Here is a 21,527-nt window from a genome sequence, read left to right on the forward strand (position 1 = left end):
AAAATAGTTTGTCAGATCCTCAAAAAGTTAACTATAGAATTACCATACGATCCAACAATTCTACTCCTAGGTATATACCAAAAAGAACTGAAAATAGATAATCAAACAAAAACTTTTACACAAACATTAATAACAGCACTATACACGTTAGCCACAGATGGAAACAACCCAAACTTCCACCAGCTGATGAAGGGATAAACAAAATGTGGCCTCTTCATCAAATGAAAGATTATTCAGTCATAGAAAGGAATGAAGCATTGATAACATGCTACAACAGCATTATGCTAAATGAAAGAAGCCAGACATAAAAGGTAACATATAATTCACACATTATATGAAATATCCAGAATAGGTAAATCCATAGAGACAGGAAACATTAGTTGTTATCAGAGGATGGGGGAAAGAGAAATAGTGAATGACTTCTTAATGATATGGGGTTTCTTTTGGAGGTGATGAAAGTATTTTGGAACTAAATAGAGATGGTGGTTGTACAATATTGTGAATGAGCTAAATATCACTGAATTGTATACTTTAAAATTGTTTTTAAATCATTACTTTTAATTGACACAACATTGTAAACTGACTATAACTCAATAAAGTAAAAAATTAGAAATGATTACTTTTATGTTAGGTACATTTTACCTCAGTTTTAAAAGATTGAAGCTGTATCTGACTCCAGAGCCAGAATTTTTATACTGAACAGTATCCTGCTTTGCAGAATGCTGTTATTATAGCTACCATTATCAAATAGTAGCCACCAGAAGTGGCTTTGATTTCAATATCTAAGAATCTTATGAAATAAACATTCAATAATTCCAGCTCTGTTCTAATGCTCCTACTTGCTGGGGCATAGAAGTGGGTAGAATAGAGGCTCTGCCCATGAGCTGCTAACATCTGGGTTTCCACTAGCAGTTGTGGGTCAAGGCAAAGTACAACTAGAAGCCTCTGGCCCATTCTTCTTCCCTTCCCAACCCCCTCACCCTGTCCCATACCTCATAAGCATGTGTGTGGAAAACCCAAACCACACAACCAAGCTCCATACACACACACACACACACACACACACACACACACACACACACACACACACACACACAACTTGCACACGTCTGCTCTTTGGGCACACAGTTGCCTATGGGAGCTATGGAGGCCTTAACAGTGGACTCAATCTTTTGGACAGAGGAGTTTAGAGTCCTGGATATGTGACATGTTATTTAAAGTAGGAGAGAGTGTAGATTCTACAGTCTCATAGACTCCTTTTCTTGTAAAGAGAAACATAGCTGGAGGGTCTGAGTGGGAGCCTTATAGCATGGGCCAAGGGAAGGGCTCCCTCATTGCCCAGGGTTGAGGGTGGTACTGCCCTCCCCATTCCACTCATCTTTATTCCTTCTCATCTGAGTATTAGCCATGGGTTGAGCCTGTCTCTGCTCTAAAATCAGCAAGGAGAGACTAGTCTAGAAGCAAGTCTGGAGCTTCATCTCACAGGCCACATCTTTACCAGAACTGGAATCCTGGAGTCTCAGGGTCCCTGTTGGGTTTGCCTGACTTAGCTAATTGGAGGACCTTGTTGTCCCTATTGACTGCCAAGATTCCAGGATCCTGGGCTCTTCTTTCTACGGAGTTTTCTGCTGGAATTCTGGAAATGACCTTGCCCACCTTAGACTTTTAAATGCCAGCATCCACTGCTCCCAGCATATACCATTACCAGCTCTATGTATTCTTATCCTTTCCTAAATGCTAAAGCTGAAAGGCTTAGATCCAGGAATATAAAAATGGGGACTGAGATGAGGCCTTCTCAAAGTTGGAGGATAATTTGTATAATGGACATAAATATGTTTTAGGGAAGCATAATAGATGGGCCCCTGATGCTTGACTAGGGAATGTGGCCAAAGGAAATGTCTAGGGTATCTAAGATGGGACTTGAAGGATCAGATCTTAGGCAGACAAAAGTGAGATTATTATGGGGGAAAAAGAAATGTTAAATGTACAGGGATTATTTTTCAACTTGCACATCATGTGCTCTAAAGAATGAAAAACTTAAATATAGACAGAAGACATATTCTGAGGCAGAATCCCTGAGTATTGGTCCATGGGTACTCTCATGCTCTTGAAGGGGAAACTAGAACTCAGAACTTGCTCTGACACTTAAGTCACTGGTAGAATCAAGGAAATCCAAAGAATTCTAACCCTAAGACCAGAGCTGTCTCCATCTGCTGTACATCCCCTTGAGAATTTGAATATGCAGAGCTGCTTTATTCTTCATTCCTAACTTTCCATTCCCAGTTATAAATTTGTATTTGCCTCTACTTGTGGGCTTAGTTTCGATCGTAATTAGGTCTCTTCTAGCCAAGGGAACACAACTAAAAATCCTCTGCCTCACTACCCATCAAACTCCATTCTCGCTGATGACTTTCTGTTGCTCTCTTTCCATACCTATGTTTTCACCTCATTCTGTTGAAATGCTTTGACTTGAGTTCTTAGACCTTTGCCCCCTAGTTTCTCACACTGCCTGTGTTCCTGATCTCCCCAAACCTGGGTCTTGCCTGCCTGGACCTAGTGTAGCCATTTTCTCTTGGAATATTACTTCTCCACTATTCTCCCTAGTCTTTCTGAAACTTCTATCAGACAAATGTCAGAGCTTCTCACTCTAGCCTCCATTTCTCTTAATTTCCTTTTCATATTCTTTAACTACATAGTTCTTTTTGCTTTGCTCTAGACATTTCCCCCAACTCTTGTTATATAGATGCTACTAATTTTTTTTTGTTTCTTTAAACATTGAATGAAGTGAGTTCTTCCTAAATCAGCTGTTTGCAAGAGATTTGCATGAGGATGGAGGCAGGACCATATTTAAGGCTATTTTCTTTACGAAACAGTATGTGCATGGGTTCTTATATCCCTTACTTGTCCCCATGATCAGCATTGCAGGGTTGTTACAATGCAGAGTCTTTGTCCTTCACTCTTCCTCACCAGCAGACTGCTTCCCACAGAAATGGCTTTGTCCTTGTTCATCTTCATCTTCCCTACACTTCAAATCTTTGTGACAAATGGGTATTTAAAAAGCTCCTACTTCAGCCTGCTTACCTATTCTCGTTGTTCATTACAAGGGCTTGTGGGTCTTGGGGTACTTTCTTTGGAGAGCTATGTCACTCTCACTTTGTATAATTTCTGCATCCCGAGGCATCCATTATCACATTCCTGTTTGACTTTTACTATATTGGGCAGTCCTAACTTATATGTTGTACTCCAGGCTTACAGAAGTCTCAACTTACATCACAAATAAAGTTTGTCTATTTTTCATTCTCCTTGTAGTTTTGAGTTAAAGAAGGATGAATTTCTGAGAGGAGAAAGAAATATCACTATTTTTATTTTACCATTTGAAAACCAAAGCTTAAATTGTTCTTGACAATTTACCCAACCTTTTTTGTATATAAGTGCATTTTTTATTATTGAAGTATAGTCAGTTACAAAGTGTCAGTTTCTAGTGTACAGCATAATGTCATGCATATATATACATATATTTATTTTCATATTCTTTTTCATTAAACAACCTTTTATGTATTTAGAGAAGGACTTGAGAGGAGGGAAGGAGGAAGATATTTCAAATGTCTTCCATATGCCATCTTAACCAGAATGAGTAATGGACTTGCAGCAATAATCAATATGGATATCTCTTCAAAGATTACAAGTTGAATTTCCCTCCAGCCACAGGAATAGAGACTCAAAGTTAATATTAAGCAGTGTTAGAGAAAAGGCTATGCAATATTCTTTGCACATTTGAATTTTTAAACTAATATTCACCCCCAATACCTACTAGATGTGTTAATCACAGTTGCTGTTGTTACCATAATCCATGCTAAAGATCAAGCCTACACACACAATGTGGCCTCCACTCCCCCCAGGCCACAGGTGATAAAAATACAGGTGGGTTTTTGACCCATTCCATAGACTACAACAACCCAAGATGTGACTCAATGAAAAAAGATGATATGGGCAAACCAGAACCTCTTGTGAATTTAGCTCTGGAAACAAAGAGAGAACCAGGAAATAGGCAGTTGAAGTAAAAGCTTAAAGATTTCCATGAGATAGAGTTTGGGACAGAAAGGTCATGGCATGGAGAATCATAAGGAAACAGAATTTAGGAGATGAATTGTTATCAGAAGGCAGGAAAAAATGCAGAGATATAGTATGGAGAGCGTTATTTGGTAGAGACAAGAATTACATAGAGAAACAAATGTGGACAGTGGCTGTGTTACATTAACCACAGCACTGTCCCTTTGGCTCTTCCTGGATTCCTGTCCCCACGCAATGCCTTGCCATAGTAGGGGCTCAACAAATGACTTGGAGGAATGGATATTTATCCTCAGGATAAGTGAGGTTACCTCTTTGCTTACGGTAATCTGACTGAATCTCTGCTCTTGTAACCCCCTTCCCCAGCACTCTATAAAAACTGTTTTCTTAAAGCTTGCCATGGGGTTTGCTAAACAATCATCTAATGACTTACTCTAAATCTTCATTTTCCTTGATGTGTTGATTCTCTCCTTTGACTCTTGTGATAGGATATTATCCAAGTTCTCCTGTCTCTGACCACTCCCTTGCCTCATCTGGTTTCTCTTCCTCTTCTCACTATGTGAATAATCACCAAGGACTGTCTTCAGCTCTCTTCTGGTTGTATTCTCTCTTCTTACCAAGTGAGCCATTTATTCCCATAACTTCATATACAGCCCAAATCTGAATCTGAGCCCACAAATGAAACTAAACATGACTTAGAACTTGTCTTTCTCTCTAAATCAATTCCTTCTCGTGACTTCCCTATTTCTATTTATTGCACCACCAATATCTCAGATTTGAAATTTAAGTTATCTTTGAGTGTTTTCTTCCTCCTTCTCCATCATCTAATCAGTTGCAAAGTCTAATTAATAATACTAATAGGAAAAATAAATGCTCACCCTCCTCTGCCTCCAAAATCTTCTGTTCTTCTCCATAGCCTACCAAAATAAGTTTTGTGGTTTTTTTAAGGGCCCCAGAATTCAGAATTCTCTACATGTTGCAAACCCGTATTTCTAGTCCTATTTCTTACGGTTTTGTTGTACAATGAGAATTTTAAATTTACCATCATTTTACATATTATTCATTTAATTCCATCAACCAAAGATAACAAATGAGTTTCTAAAAGATTATTCCATTTTTGTACTAGACTGAATGGGAAATTCTGTGGAAATAAAGAGGAAAACAATATGTTTATTCTCCACCCTCTCTCAGCATATACTTAGAAGGTCAAACTCAGAAAAATATACCTATCAGGGAATATGAAAGGACAAAAAATGTTGCATTTAAGCCACTCAAACTATCTTGAAAACTTTAAAATTAGATACATTCTGTATAAGATAAAACTTGTGGGAGAACCTGGCCAATTGATTTAAGAGAGAGGCTTGCCTAGCAGAGCTGGTTTTTAATCCTTGTAAATGCAGTATCTTTTGGAAATGGATGCCATTTAGGAATTTTATTTAATATGTTTTATAAATATATTTAAAGTAGGTTAGTGGTTGCTAGGGCTGGGGCAAGAGGGGAGTGAGGAGTGATTGCTAATGATATGAAATTTCTTTTGGAGTGATGAAAATGTTCTAAAATTAGATAAAAGTTGTGATGATTGTACACCTTTTGAATATGCTAAAAAAAACCCTATTGAATTGTACACTTTAGAAGGATGAAAATCTATGTTTAGTGTTATTAATTGTTGATGTGAGCGGATTCTTAATTCATCTTGCCAATTGAAGTTTTGCCAGTTACACTGACTTTCAAGCATATAGCCTCTGCTATAAATCAAGGAATTTTAATCATATTAGCTAATATTTACCAAGCGTTCACTGTGCAAAACATTTTGCATACATTAACCCTCCTATAGACTTATGAGATAGGTATTATCCCATTTTTAAGGAAATTGAAACTTAGGTTAAATAACTTGCCAGAGTCACACAGTAACTAAGTGGTGGAGCCTGGATTTGAGCTGTTTATCTGACCCCAAAGCCCACTATCCTAATCGCTGAATCACTAGAGAACCAGTCAATGTTTTATGCAATTGAATTTATTAAATGGATTAAATTTGTGAGGCAAAATAGCTAGAACAACTTTCCACTGCTCTAGAGGAAGGAACCGAATTGGAAACCAAAGAAGATTCTGAAATATCTCTACCTGGAAATCTTAGGAAGTCACACCCACTGCCAGCCCCTTAAGGAAAGTCTAACCTTAAGGCAAGAGGGAGAGAAATCCAAGTCACAGATTGATATTCATCCTTCTAAAGCCCCTGGCTGACAGGAATTCCTTTCTAAGGAAGCCTATCCCCCTCCTCCCACTCACCTTGTGCATTCTCCTAGAACAGAGAAAAGGCAAGGAATGATGAAGTCCTTGGAAACTTGTAGAAGAGATACTTAATTTTTCCTTAAGTTTTTTTTTTTTTTCCTTGAGAAGTTTTGGATTGTGATTTTTGAAATTATGGTTAATAAAATTTATAACGGAATTTGCTGCTTTGAAAGGGCCTTTGTTGCATATTTAAGAGCATTTGTTGCTCAGCTTTTACTCCTTCGAAGTAAATTTTTTAAACTTTGATGGGCAGGTTTTCTGAAGAATTAACCTCAAGAGCAGAGAGATACTATTCATCTATAGAGGATAAACAACATTGCACAGCCACCTCAACCATAAAAGCAAGGTATATACTTGACATGTCCTGCCATTTTCACATAAGAAGGAAAGATTATGAACTTTTTAACTTATCAGAACTTCTTAGAGTTGAAAGAGATCTTAAGTCATTTAATTCAGTCCTTTCCAGACTCTCCCTGAGATTCTGAGCTAAAAGGAAACTCGCTATTACACAAATGATTTTTTTTTTAACTTCTATGGAATATTGTCTGTTTTTACTCACCTTGCCTTAAGGAAATAAGAATGTAATAAGAATAGGCAATAGCATTTATTTTTTCCTCTAGAGATTATAAACAAAATACTTATACCTTTTTTGTTTGTTTCAACAGCTAAAGACAGAAGGGTAAGAACAAGTCTAAGTCTCACCATAGAGAAAATTAGAACCTGATCTTAATGATTAATACTCATATAATTAAAGTTTATAGGAAGTGGAAACTGATGAAAATGGTTAGCTCAGAACATAAGGGCTCATGTGTCACAATTTCTTGTTGATGAATTTTAGTGAGTTTTTTACCTTTCTTGTAAATAAAAATTTTATCTGTATGACAACCAGAAAAACACTAAGTTCAGAATAAAACTGCAGTTATTTTAGCTCTAATGAAACCTTAAAGGAAGGAATTCAATTTAAAATGCTTAATCAATTCTGCTTTAAATATAAAATACCAAATGTGATATTATAAGCAAATCAAGTTATACATAATAAATTTTTTCAATCTAAAATAATATCGTGATTACATTAATAAGGAAAGTACATTTTTGTATAGCATTTATTTTAATTTTTCTCAAAAAGTTTGTGGTGGGTTCCATTACTTCCCTACCAACTTCTCTTATCTAAATTCTCAGTTATTTCAAGGCGTGGAGAGAATATAGAAGTTATAAGCTGCCACAAGTGAACTATTTCCCTTAATTTTCTTTCATGATCTAATATTTACACCCTCTTCTGTAATCCGATTGTCCACACTATTGCTTAGAAAAACCAGCTGACTTAGAAAAAGGTAACTCACCTCCATGAAGCTATCATTAGGCCACCAGGGGGCAGAGGCAGGCACTTGGACCAGAGCTCAACAGGCCTAGGATGGCTGCAGACCAGGAGTCTGTGATCTATTCGCTTGCCAAGAATGGGCCCAGAGTATGGGGGAAGGAGGGAAAGTTCAGGAGCTTGGGAGAAGGGGGAGGCCAGAGTGAGATCTGGCAGTTCCGTGACAGTTTGTCAGTTGCTTTGATCATCATTAGCTTAAGAGAAAGGGAAACTCTGATTAGAATGGCCTACCTGCCCACCATTTTTTGTTGGGGAGGGGAAGGCAACTCATTTAGATTCAAAGTGGAAGTCTAATCTTAAGGGTCACATATCCCCATTCCTGGCCTAGGGTGCTCTACAAAAGAGGAGATAAGCATTATCATCTGACTATAAGTCTAACGCATGAGAAGTAAGTACCTCATCCCTGCTCGTGATTTCATCATAGCATTCAGACACCAGCTTACGTGCTTTAAGAGAGCTACTCCACCTCTCAGAGCTCACATTCCTTTGAAACAGCCTAGACTCTGTCTCTGAGAAAGTAACAAATGCCTGGGAAACCTCAAACCCTAAGGAAGTGAGGTGAGAAAAGCCTTTACAAATAGCTTTTTTCAGCAGTTTTAGCTCATAGAAATACATACCTAGACTGTGCTCCTGAGTGACCTCTAAGGAGCCATCATGGAACCAGTTTTTCTTACAGTAATTCTTCTAACTCAGTATATTTTCTTGAATGTCTAGCTCCTGCCTTGCTGTCCAGCTTTAATGCCCACAACTCTTCCCCTGGTATGTGGGACTGCCCAAATATGCTATGCTTCTGTGGCTTTGTACATGTTGTCCCCTTCTTCTGGGGATGCTCCCTCCTCCACCCCAGTCATTATCTGTTCCATAAACCAGCCCCTGAAGCTTTACACTCTCCCCTCACCCAGCCCTTGTAGAAAATATTTTGCTGGCTCCATACTAGAGTTTCTCAACCTCAGGCCTATTGACATTTTGGGCTGGCTAAGTCTTTGTTGTTGGAGAGCTGTTCTGTGAATTTTAGGGTGTTTAGCAGCATGTCTGGCCTCTTCTCAGTGCATGCCCGTAGAATCACCCTAGCTGTGAGAATCAAAATTGTCTCCAGACATTGCCAAATGTCTGCTGAGGTTGTGGGAGTAGGACACACCCCTAGCTGGAACTATTTCTTTACTCATTTCTGTGGTACCCTAGATCTTTGTACATGCTTGTACATAATTATTTTAATTAGTTGATTGCCCATCTGCCCCTTCCCTAAATTGTGGACAACTACTGGGTAGTGCTGTGTCTTGCTTACCTTGACAGTACATGGCATTCATTGGATCAAATTCTTTGTTAAATAAATGGCTGTGAAATGCTGATGATCACCTAGAAACCATGTCCCTAAGTAAAAACAAATTTTTTTTGTTTCGTCTTGAATGTTTTGTTGTTGGCTAAAACGTTTAACAAAATTCAGTAAATATGGTTGTACTAAATCCTGAAGTTTACATGTTGTTGAGTCTTTGGCCTGGGGCAAGAATACTGGCTAGAAGATGAAAGCCTTGTCTCCCATCAGAACACTGAATAACCTTGGCTAAGATGTTTAACTCCTCTGGGCATCAGTTATTCCATCTATAAGATATGAATTCCTAAGACTCCTCTTCCACCTCCAAAGTTTGTGATTCCAAAACCTATGGAGCAGGAGGCCCCACATTTCACAAAGGGGTACTTCAGATTTTTATTTCACTATTTAAAAATAAAGTTTGGTGCAGGAAAGGACAGTGATGTTTAAGAAACTACATACCAGGTTTACCATATAATTGGTATCAGGGTTGGGAAACAAAAACAAAGCCATAAACCAAAGTTGCCTTTCTTTTGCAAGCCTCAATTTTATCACATATAAACTAGAGATGATAATACTTACCTCATAGAATTGTTATGAGGATTAAATGAAATGATGTGCTTAACAACCCCTGTCACATACTGAGTGCCCAGTAAATGGTCATAGCTATTATTGTTATTGCACTAACATTGGTATAGAAAACAGTTTACAAAACTTCTGCTCCCTCAAATTAACTTTCTGTCTTGAAATATAATGAGAGATTTAAGTAGATATTAATCTTCAGTGACTCTAATGGAGCTGAATGTAAAAGTTTAGTTTTCCATCCTCCAGACTCCAGGGAAGCTACTGAGAAGTCAGTTATTTCCTCTTTTATGCCTCAACAACACCTAGCAAATATTTCTATCATAGCTTTTATTACACTGCATTATTTATTTCATTGTATTTTAACTATTTACTTTCACATCCTCCCCAACTAGCTGTGAGCTTCTTGGAGAGTGTCTTATTCATCTTTTTAACTACATAGGCCCACCACGCTATCACAGTTTAATAAGTACCAGGTAACTGAGCAGAAGAGTGAATGAATTAATGAATGGTCTATGCCCAGCAGTATACTGCACCTTGTCTTTTCTGGTTGGAGAATAGGGCTGCTGCCGTTTCTGTGGCTTGGGCTTGTTCAGAAGAAAGGAAGAGAGAAGTTTGTTCTCCAAAGGCTCTCCTCTCAGCAGGGAAGCCAAGTGCTGTGGATGGCTGCCACCACTATCTTGTCACACCACACCGGCAGCCCCCTTGCCCTCCCTTTAGAGGGTCAGTGATGCTGGCAGGGCCACACTAGGGGCCACATGCCTCTCCATGCCACTCCACAGGAGAGGGGAATATGCCCTGTAGGATCTTTTTGCCTGCTGAAAGCTAAGGGGGCAGGGAAGGGCCCATATCAAATGCTACCGTGATTAATGTCCTCCACCCAGGAGGGTTAGCATATTAGAGCTGTCTAAATAGTCCCTGGATAGTGAAACAAAAAAGATTTTCTCGAAGTCAGAAACCCATGTGCATAATACTATGAAACTGAACTATGAAATTGGAGATGGAAAAAGGAAACTCCATGTTTTACTTTCAAAATACTAGGCACCAACAAATGTCTAAAACTATTATAAATAAGTCTGGCAGAAGACCCTGTTGTCCTTGACCAGAATGCCTTGTTAGGACCTAACGTTGTCTACTAGAAGTCCGGGATTGGAGGGCACTAGGATAGCAGACCTTACAGACAGAGGCCTCCCTGAGACTCTGCTTGACGCTAAGTATCTCTGTGGCTATCCAAGGAAACCAGTAGGAAAGAACGGTTGGGCGTGCGTGTGCATTTGTGCAAGTGCTGCTGTTGCTCCCTGCTCTCACTGCAGGGAAATCATCATTTTAGAGAAAAAACAAGACACTGAGGCAATGATATCATGGAAACCTAACTTACTTTATTAACACTCCCTGGGATAGTCATCCCAGTATGCAGATTAATATCAAATCAGTGGGACCTAATTGATGTAGCTAAGGAAATGACCTAAAAGTTTATCCATCTTAACAATTTTAGGTTCTTGGAAAGTAACTTGTTTCTTCTGGCGGGTATATTTAACATTCGCAGCCGGGATGAATTTAATGTGGGCCAGACAGTAGAAAGGCTAGCCCTTGCTGAAAGGTGGCTCTGACTCCTCCACTCTGTCTCTTACCCTCTTTCTTAAACAGCTCATTTTTAATCTGTGGTTGATGAAATCCAGACATGTTGCAGCTCAAGAAATTTGGTTTTAGTCTTCTGCTGTAACCTCAAGGAACATCAGGAAACAACAAACGAAAATTGCCAGATTCTCTCACTGTGAGACTAACTTGGTCTAAGGCTAGGTTAGTTATTAAGTGGATAAATTTGATTATCCAAACTCTTCCAATCTCATTTCTTTCTACTCTGGCCAAATGAACTTCCACTTTTCCAAAAAGATGCCTGAAAGCTAAATCCAACCTGCCACAACTGCTCCCTGGATTCTTATCATTGCCACCTCAGATCAACAGTCATCTCCCAAGAGCTGCCATAGCTCAAAAAGCTTTGCACAACTCTGCTGGCTGTGCTAAAATGAAACTGTTAACATCAAGGGCAAGAGAGTACCAGTGCAGTACCACATTCCTCAGACCAAGGTTACTTCATCATTTTTCATATACACTTCATAAAGTCACTTCTACTTTGAGAAGAAAATCAACACCAGGATCTTTCCTTCTAATTCTACCTTCATATTCCACCCCCACCCCAGCCTAATTTTCAAAGTATTTTCAACCTTCACTGATATTATGCTGAATCCTTAAGAATCTTTCTCTAGAGGCTCTCCTTTAGAGCCTTTAATGGTTCTTTACCAACTGTAGAATAAAATCTAAACTCCATAACATAGCACACATGCTCTACTCATGATGTGGACTTATTCTTCTTTTTTAGCTTTAGTTCTCACTTCTTCCCACAGCCACGCACAATAGGCAGCCAAAGTATTCACACTAATATGCCCGGTGACAGCTCCCTTCAACTCTTGCTCTTACATCTTGTTGGGTTCCTGCTCTTGCCTAGATGTATGCCTTGACTGCCTGTGATGAATGGAGTGCCTAGTACTGTGCCTGGAACATAGCTATTGTTTAATAAATAGTAGGTGTCATCATTAATACCTTCTTGCTTTAATTCTGAAAAGAGGTAATACAAGTCATGCTCCCACTAAAACAAGCCCTTGATCTCTGCCTTGCTTATATTCCAAATTTCCCTATCAAACTTTCCTCCCTGATGAGCTAGGCTAGCAATGAAGTAATAAAAGTCAGTGTCCTCAAACATATCTGTGGTGATAATAATCAAAAAGTTGGTTGCCTGTGGGAGATGGGAATTGACTAGATGGGAACTTTCTGGAATGATGGGATTGTTCTATATTTTGATTGGTCATATCAATGTACCTATTTGCCCAAACTCATCTAATTATATACTTAAGATCAGTGAATTTTTCTGTCTGTAAAATTTATCTCAGTTTTTCCGAAAAGTCAGAATTCCCTCTGTTTTTTCCCCTAAAGCAGAGATCAAAAACTCAAATTTGTCTATATGAGTTTGGCAGGTTAAGGTAAATATGTAGCAGGTGGGGTAGAACACAGCAGGGACGGTCAAGGGCTGCTGGCAAGAGTATGCTCTTTTTCTTTAGCACGTCGACAATACATGCAAAAGCAGAATCTATATTTAATAGGCACCTCGGGTGTTTCAGTCATTAGCCAAGTTTGTGATACACTGTGCTATGTCACAGAGCAATTAATAGTCTCAAAACTGGAGTGCACAAGATGATCTATTGAAATGTAGGAAGTTCTACATCTAATATTTAGAACTTTTTTCCTTTTTTTTTTTAATTTTCATGTTATTTTTCTTCCTCATTTCATTTTAGAACATATAAAGAAACCCACACAAGGGCATATTCCGTATTTATCGTGCATATCCTGTGGCAAGTCAAGCAGTTGAGGTCTGGAATATGGGACTTCCCGAGAATGCTGTGTGTAGAACAGACGTAACACTAGGATGGGCAGACTGAGCCTCCATGGAGGAAAGCAACACTGCTACAACCATTGTAAGTAAAGAACAAAGTTTACTGCACCTTTCATTCTAAGGGAAACGGAGAGAGCACAGTAAAAATCACATCATCTCTAATTCTAAAGTGCAGACTGAATTGTGAGTCCTATGGGATTTTCTTCAAAAGAAAAAAGAGCTATATATGTGTGTATGGGGGTGGTGGGGGATGGGCAGTGGTGAGGAGCTTTTCTCAAGACCTGTGGCCCAGCCAGGCTGCTGCAGCAGCTAGGATGGTGACACAGTGACATATTTGTTCAAGAGAACCATGCTAACTTGCTGATTAGTTGACTACAGAGGTGGAAGGCAGGCATACCTGTAAAGCCTAGGTGAAAGCAGCTTCTCTCTGACACGGTAGGTCAGAGAGCATAGAACCACAGCTCCAGATTCTAGTGTGCCTAGGCAACAACTCAGACTGGTTTCAAAGGCCACTAGGAGTCCCAGCAGGACATGATGCCTGCCCGTATACCTACCTCCACCCTGCTGGTTGGGGAGGTGGTCAGAAAGGACTGACTTCCTTCTACTCCAATGGAGTCAGGAAATCCAGAGAAACCAGGAGATATCACCCTGCCTGGTCCATTAATTAAAATAAAGATTCCATTGCTCTAAACAAGACCCAGTATAATGGTTGCTTAAACAAGAATGAAGTTTCTCTCTCAAGTAAAAGCCCAAACTTGTAGGTGGCTCTGGTTTGCAAAGTTGTCAGTCTCTCAGATTCCTTTGATCTACTTGCTCCAGCATCTCTAGGATGTTGCCTTTATTCACATGACCCAAAATACCCACATGTGGCCAATTGAAAATAGATTGCTATGAGGAAGAGAGGAAATTTTGCTTTGAGGACAATCACCAGTCTCTGGCACACTATGACAACCAAGTCCAGCCCTGGAGCATTAAACAAAATGAATTGAAAGGTAGTCTCACAGTGTGTGGGAAATGAAAGTTTTTATATACTCCAGAGAGCAATTTTTAAAATCAGGTTTTTTGAGTTCATTGCACTGAATTCCAACAACCCATAGTTTCTGCATAAGGACATGGAAAAATCTAGCCACGCTGTTTGTCCAGAGCAACATGGCACACATCATATATAAATGCGGTGGTACTGATGGCAGCTGATTTTTTTCAAACAAACTGGGCAATTTTTAGTATATTTAAGGGAATTGCAGAGGCACTGACTACAGAAGATGTGGCCACATTCTGTAGAGTAGATTTGTCGTTTACTTAGTTCAATCTCCGAGTACCCATCCATACATATTCGACACCGGATATAACCAGGTACTGTGCATTTTAAAGTTTTTTCTTCCAGGACATTATGGTAGGCACTGTTGGTCATGTAAACATCTCTGTCCCTTATTAACCCCTCATCACTGCTTACCACACAGCTTCCAGTTTGACCTTGGAGTGACCTTGTGTTTCCCCTTGCTCTCCTCCTTTCTTCAGTAAACACAACAGAGTCATGGTGAGTTAGGTCAATCACTGCAGGTTCTAGAGATTCACAGGTAAGGTCAACTATTTCATCATTTTCCCCAAGATCTATCAGTTCTGCTTCCAAGATCACCTCAGGAGTTGTGTCTCCTTCCCCAGCTGTACGGAATTCTCGTGCTTGTCTGAAGTTCACCCTGTTACCATAGCACATTCTTGTGTTCATTGTGCTTTTTGGACCCAGTCTTCAGAGAAGTAAGTGACCTGTGCCAAAGTTTACAGAAAATGCTAAAGTTCTCAATGTCTCACAGCTGTTGGTCAGTCACTCTCTTACTTACAGAATAATTTAGAACCAAGATTTGCCAATATGTTTGAACTCTGATTCTAGTTCCATTCCTGTCTCCACTTCCTCGACTGCTGTGTTCCCACAGTGATGTGGGGTGAGTCTTCTGGGAGCCACATATGAGAAAGCTCAATCTGAATTTTTAACTGAAAAACATGAGAGAAAAATTAAATGTTAGTAATATTTAAGATTGACAGCAGTATAAAATACATAGAGATATATAGACAAAAATGTATACTGAAAATTTTTGGTAACTATGCATTAAACAAGTGGAAATGAATGAAATAGGGACTTTAAAAAAATATATCAATGAAACTAAGGGCTTGTTCTTTTAAAAGATAAACAAAATTGATAAACCTTAGCCAGACTTATCAAGAAAAAAAGAGGGACCAAATAAAAGTAGAAGTGAAAAGGAAGGTACAACTGACACCACTGAAATATCAAAGATCATAAGAGATTACTACACATAATTATATGCCAATAAAATGGACAACCTAGAAGACAACTTCCAAATGGACAAATTCCTAGAAATGTACAATCTCCCAAGACTGAACCAGGAAGAAGTAGGAAATGTGAACAGACCAATTGCTAGTAATGAAATTGAATCAGTAATCAAAAAACTCCCAACAACAACAAAAAAAGTCCATTACCAGATGGCTTCACAGGTGAATTCTACCATTTAGAGAAGAGTTAACACCTATCCTTCTCAAACTATTCCAAAATATTGTAGAGTAAGGAGTGCTTCCAAACTCAATCTACAAAGCCAGCATCACCCTAATGCCAAAACCAGACAAAGATATCACAAAAAAGAAAATTACAGACAATATCACTAATGAACATAGATACAGAAATCTTCAACAAAATATTAGCAAATCAAATTCAACAATACATTAAAAGGATCATACGTTATGATCAAGGGGAATTTATCCCAGAGATGCAAGTATGGTTCAATATCCACAAATCAATCAATGTGATATAACACATTAACAAATTGAAGAATAAAGATCATATGATCATCTCAATAGATTCAAAAAATCTTTTGACAAAATTCAACATTCATTTATGGTAAAAACTCTCAATGAAGTAGGTATAGAAAGAACATACATCAGCATAATAAAGGCCATATATGACAAGCCCATAGCTAACATCATACTCAGTGGTGAAAAGCTGAAAGCATTTTATCTGAGATCAGGAACAAGGATGCCTGCTCTTGCCACTTTTATTCAGTATAGTATTGGAAGACTAACCACAGCAATCAGATAAGAAAAAGAAATAGAAGGAATCTAAGTTAGAAAGGAAGAAGTAAAACTGTTACTCTTTGCAAATGATATTATACTATACATAGAAAATCCTAAAGATGCCACCAAAAAACTACTAGAACTCACCAATGAATTTGATAAAGTAGCAGGATACAAAATTAATATACAGAAATCTATTGTGTTCCCATACACTAAGAATGAGTGACCAGAAAGAGAAATTATGAAAACAGTCTCATTTACAAATGCATCAAAAAGAATAAAATACCTAGGACTAAATATAACTAAGATGACACAAACATATGGAAAGATATACCGGGCTCATAACTGAATACTGTTAAAATGACCATATTAACCAATGTAATCTACAGATTCAGTGCAATCCCTATCACAATTCCGATGTCATTCTTCACAGAGCTAGAACAAATAATTCTAAAATTTGTATGGAAACCCCTGAATAATTAAAAACCATCTTGAGAAAGGAGAACAAGCTAGAGGCATTACATGCCCTGACTTCAAACTATTCTACAAAGCTACAGTCATCAAAACAGTATACTAGCACAAAAACAGACATATAGATCAATAGAACAGAATATAGGGCCACACTTATATGGACAATTAATCTAGGACAAAGAAGGCAAGAATATACAATGGGGAAAAGACAGTCTCTTCAACAAATAATGTTAGGATAGAAAACAAACTTATGGTTACTGGGGGGAAGGGAGTGGGAAGGAATAAATTGGGAGTTCAAGATTGGCAGATACTTACTACTATATACAAAATAGATAAACAAGTTTCTACTGTGTAACAGCAAGGAACTATATTCAATATCTTGTAGTAACCTATGTTGAAAAAGAATAGGAAAAGGAATATGTGTGTGTGTGTGTGTATGACTGAAATGTTATGCTGTATACCAGAAATTGATGCCACATTGTAAACTGACTATACTTCAATTTAAAAAAGAAAAAGAAAAGAAGAAATAAATAATGTTGGGAAAACTAGACTGCTACATGCAAAAAACAAAACTGGATTACTTTCTCACACTATGCACAAAAATTAATTCAATATGGATTAAAGACAAATATAAGACCTGAACCATAAAATTTCTAAAAGAAAACATAGGCAGTAAGCTCTCTGACATTAATCTTAGTAATTTTTTTTGATATGTCTCCTCAGGCAACTTAAAAAAAAGCACACACACAAATGGGACTGCATCAGATTAAAAAGCTTTTGCACGGCAAAGGAAATGATTAACAAAATGAAAAAGCCACCTGCTGTATGGGAGAAGATACTTGCAAATGATATATCCAATAAGGGGTTAATATCCACAATATACAAAGAACTCATATAACTCAACATTTAAAAAAAAAAAACCTGATTTTTAAAATGGGCAGAGGATCTGAATAGGCATTTTTTCCAAGGAAGACATACAGATGGCTACAGACACATGAAAAGATGCATCAGGGAAATGCACATCAGAACCACAATGAAATATCACCTCACACCTGTCAGAATGGTTCTTATCAAAAAGACAACAAATAAATGTTGGCAAGGGTGTTAAGAAAGGGGAATCCTTGTGAATTGGTGGTGGTAATGTAAATTGGTGCAGCTTCTATGGAAAACAGTATGGAGATTACTTTAAAAATTAAAAATAGAACTATCAGGTGATACAGCATTTCCACTCCTGGGTATTTATCTAAAGAAAACAAAAACATGAATTAGAAAAGATACATACACCCCTGTGTTCACTGCAGCATTACTTACAATAGCCAAGATACGGAAGCAACCTAAATGCCCATCAATACATGACTGGATAAAGAAGTTGTGGTATATGTATACAATGGATATTACTCAGCCATAAAAAAAGAATGAAACCTTGCCATTTGTGACAACATGGATGGACCTAGAGGATATTACATTAAGTGAAGTAAGTCAGACAGAAAAAGACAAATTCCACTTATATGTGGAACCTAAAAATCAAAAAAAATTGGATAAACAGTAACAAAATAGAAACAGAGGTATAATTACAGAGAACAAGTAGGTGGTTACCAGAGAGAAGGGGATGGAGGAGGAAAGAAATAGGTGAGGGAGATTAAGAGGTACAAACTTCCAGTTGCAAAATAAATGAGCCATGGGTTAAAAAATGTACAGTGTTGAGAATATAGTCAATGACTATGTAATATCTTTGTATGGTGACATTATAACTAGACTTATGGTGACTTTTAAAATATATAGAAATATTGAATCCCTATGTTGTGCACCTGGAATTAAAATAGTGTTATAGGTCGATTATACTTCAAAAACAAACTCATAGAAAAAGAGATCATATTTGTGGTTACCAAAGGTGGGGGGGTTGTGGGAAGGGAAACTGGATGAAGGCAATCAAAAGGTACAATTTTCCAGTTATAAGATAACTAAGTGTAATGATGTAATGTAAACATGATAAATATAATTAACAGTAGAATGTTTTATATATAAAAGTTGTTAAGAGAGTAAATCCTGAGTTCTCATCACAAAAAAATTTTTCTATTTCTGTAATTTCATCTATATGAAATGACAGATGTTCACTGAACTTACTGTCATAATCATTTCATGATGTAAGTCAAGTCATGCTGTACACCTTAAGCTTATATGGTGCTGTGTGTCAATTATATCTGAGTAAAACTGAAAGAAAAAAATAAGTGTTGGCAAAGATGTAGAAAAATTGGAACTCATACACTGCTGGTGGGAAGCTAAAACGGTGTGGCAGTCTGGCAGTTCTTCAAGATGCTAAACATATAGTTACCATATGACCCAGAAATTCCACTTCTAGGGATATATCCAAGGGAATTGAAAATTTATGTCCATACCAAAAGTGTATGTGAATGTCTATAACAGTATTATTTATAATAGCCAAAAAGTGGAAGCAACCCAAATGTTCATTAACTGACAAATGAATGAACAAAATGTGGTATATTCATGCAATGTAATATTATTCAGCAATAAAAAGGAATAAAAGTGCTGATAACTTGCTATAATATGATCTTTGAAAACATCATACTAAGTGACAGAAGCCAATCACAAAAGACCACATACTGTATGATTCCATTTATATGATATATCAAGAATAGGCAAATCTATAGAGACAGAAAGATTAGTGGTTCCTTAGGGCTGAGGGGATTGGGGAGAAATGAGGGAGTGATGGCTAATCAGTTTCTCTTGGGGATGATGAAAATGTTCTAAAGTTGAGATGATGGCCGCACAACTCTGAATATACTGAAACCGGCTGAGTGGTTTGTGGATTATATCTTAGTAAAGCTTTAACCAAAACATCTAAGATGCCTTAGAAATGTTACACAAAACTGTGAAATTCTCTAAATTTAGACACAAGCCCTAGAACCTGGTGGGGAAGTGTGGAGCTCCAGAAGATAATGGGGGGAGCCCAGAGGAGGGTGCAGTGCTCAACGGTCCACCAGATGCGCCGACCTGAGGCAATCCTTAGTCTTGGACCCCAACCCCCACACACACGCACACACACATCTGCCTTTCGTCGGGTCGCTACTTCCTTGAGCCACCTGCCCCTCCTCCGCTCTGTGTCCAGGGAAAGAGAAACCTCAGGGTGACATCGAGCAGCCCCGCAAAGCAGTGCCAACCACTCATCCAGCAGCTCGTCAGTGACCTAGATGTTTCGTCCTGTTCTGCCCAGTCCTGCCTAGTCCTGCCTAGGTAGCTATCCAACGGGAATAGAACAGGAAGCGTGCGCTCCAGCGGCCTGCCACTTTACGGCCTCTCCGCGGCTTGTCGGTCAGCTCAGGACTGAGCCTGAGTGAGCCGAACCCGAATACCTGTCTACACTGGACCGAGAAAAAGATCCAAGGAGCCAGAGGCCAGGATATACCGATTTATAGAAAGGGAGAAGCAGAGGGAGGGAGCAGCCCCGGAGCGGGTACTCACGGTGGACGCGCCCAGGCTTGCAGCAGCGCCCAGTGAAGCACAGGTGCAAGGTCAGGAAGCCGGGAGCCTCGGCGCTTGTTCCCAACCACCGGATGGCGGAAAACACCGGGGTTTTCCTCTCCTTTTAACCCGCTATTTTAGCTTCTCAAGTGCCCAATCAAAATCTGAGTCCGTGGTAGCTCGTCACCAGTTTCTGGGCAGAAAGTGCCGTTCCAGGTTAGAAAAAGGGACTTTCCCGTCCCAAGCCTTTCTCCGAAGTCTCATGTTTTCCGAGAAAGGGGAAGGGCCAGGTTGTTGTGGGCTTTTCTTCCCCCACCTAGTCACTAGATCAGCAACTCTCACATTCTAGAAAAATGGTTCTCCGTGGAGGCAGTACGCCTCTCAGCAGAGGTTTTGGAAATTAATAGGGCTGTTTTGATTGTTCCAATGATGGGGTCACTACGGGTATTTAAGGACTGTGGGCTGGGAACCCCAGCCTACACATTGTTTCACCCTACGCCTTCCTGCCTGTCTCTCTCTCTGAAAAGCTTGCTTATAATCTGGGTTTATAATCACGAGTAAACGTGTGTTTTATTTTTCAATTATATTACTTTTTCCCTTAATTATTTATTGATCATTTACTATGCCAGGCCCATATACACTGGATTTTCCAGGACTGCAACTACCAGGCAACTCAGAGGAATATATATTTTTGGTTTGGTTTTTGTTTGTTTTTGGAATTTTACCTAGAGATTTTCACCATTTCAGAGAATCGTATCACAGGCAGCAATGCCATATCTGAATTGGGGCCATCAATATTACACAATTCTGAGTCTTTCAGTGTCTTGGGTCACAGAGATCCCAGGCCAGTGCAGATCCTTGCAAGCATCTGACACTTCTTTAGACTAGCCAGTGCAAACAGGTTAGAATATTCACATACTAAGTTTGCTTAGCTTCATAATCAAATTAGTAAAAGGGCCATCATTAAACAGTTATAAAAAGGAGGTGTTGGATCTGATTGGAGTTGAAACCTCTAAACTACAGTGGAGCCCTAGGGACTGTACCCAACTCAGTCTACCAAGCCTGAGCTTGAGTACTGACTCCTTATCCTAGAAATCTAGCAGAAAAAACTCCAATATAAAAGTGACCTACTTACTTACTGTGGCATCACTAGTTAGTGGCTGAGAACCGGTCATTCCACAGGTAAGGAAATCAAGGCCAGGAAATGTTAAGAGATTTGAGAGGATGAACTGTGACAGAGATAGAACTAGACACTCTGAAACATGTAAGTAGACTTTGTGAATTCTCTGAGCAAGATCATTCCCAGAAATCCTGAGACTGCCTAAGATAGCTCTGCCTACAGGCTTACCTTTGTAGGAACCATCCAGAGTGAGTAAGGACCATCTTTTACCGAAAGGCCTTTAGAAAAAGGAATTCCTTCCATT

The 21,527-nt window shown here is 38.8% G+C and overlaps 1 protein-coding gene across 1 annotated transcript; it reads right to left on the minus strand.

The window, feature by feature from the left end:
- Positions 1-10,980: 10,980 nt before the first annotated feature.
- LOC116664132 (E3 ubiquitin-protein ligase RNF4-like) lies at positions 10,981-20,260 on the minus strand. Its single transcript, XM_032481316.1, has 2 exons — positions 20,104-20,260; positions 10,981-15,060 (listed from the first exon to the last, which is right to left on the minus strand). The coding sequence occupies exon 2, from the start codon at positions 14,795-14,797 to the stop codon at positions 14,231-14,233; it is 567 nt and encodes a 188-aa protein (XP_032337207.1). The 5' UTR covers positions 14,798-15,060; positions 20,104-20,260; the 3' UTR covers positions 10,981-14,230.
- Between the last annotated feature and the right edge of the window lie 1,267 nt (positions 20,261-21,527).

Source organism: Camelus ferus, chromosome 6 (genome assembly GCF_009834535.1).
Source record: "Camelus ferus isolate YT-003-E chromosome 6, BCGSAC_Cfer_1.0, whole genome shotgun sequence".
In the NCBI taxonomy this organism is placed as follows: Eukaryota; Metazoa; Chordata; class Mammalia; order Artiodactyla; family Camelidae; genus Camelus; species Camelus ferus.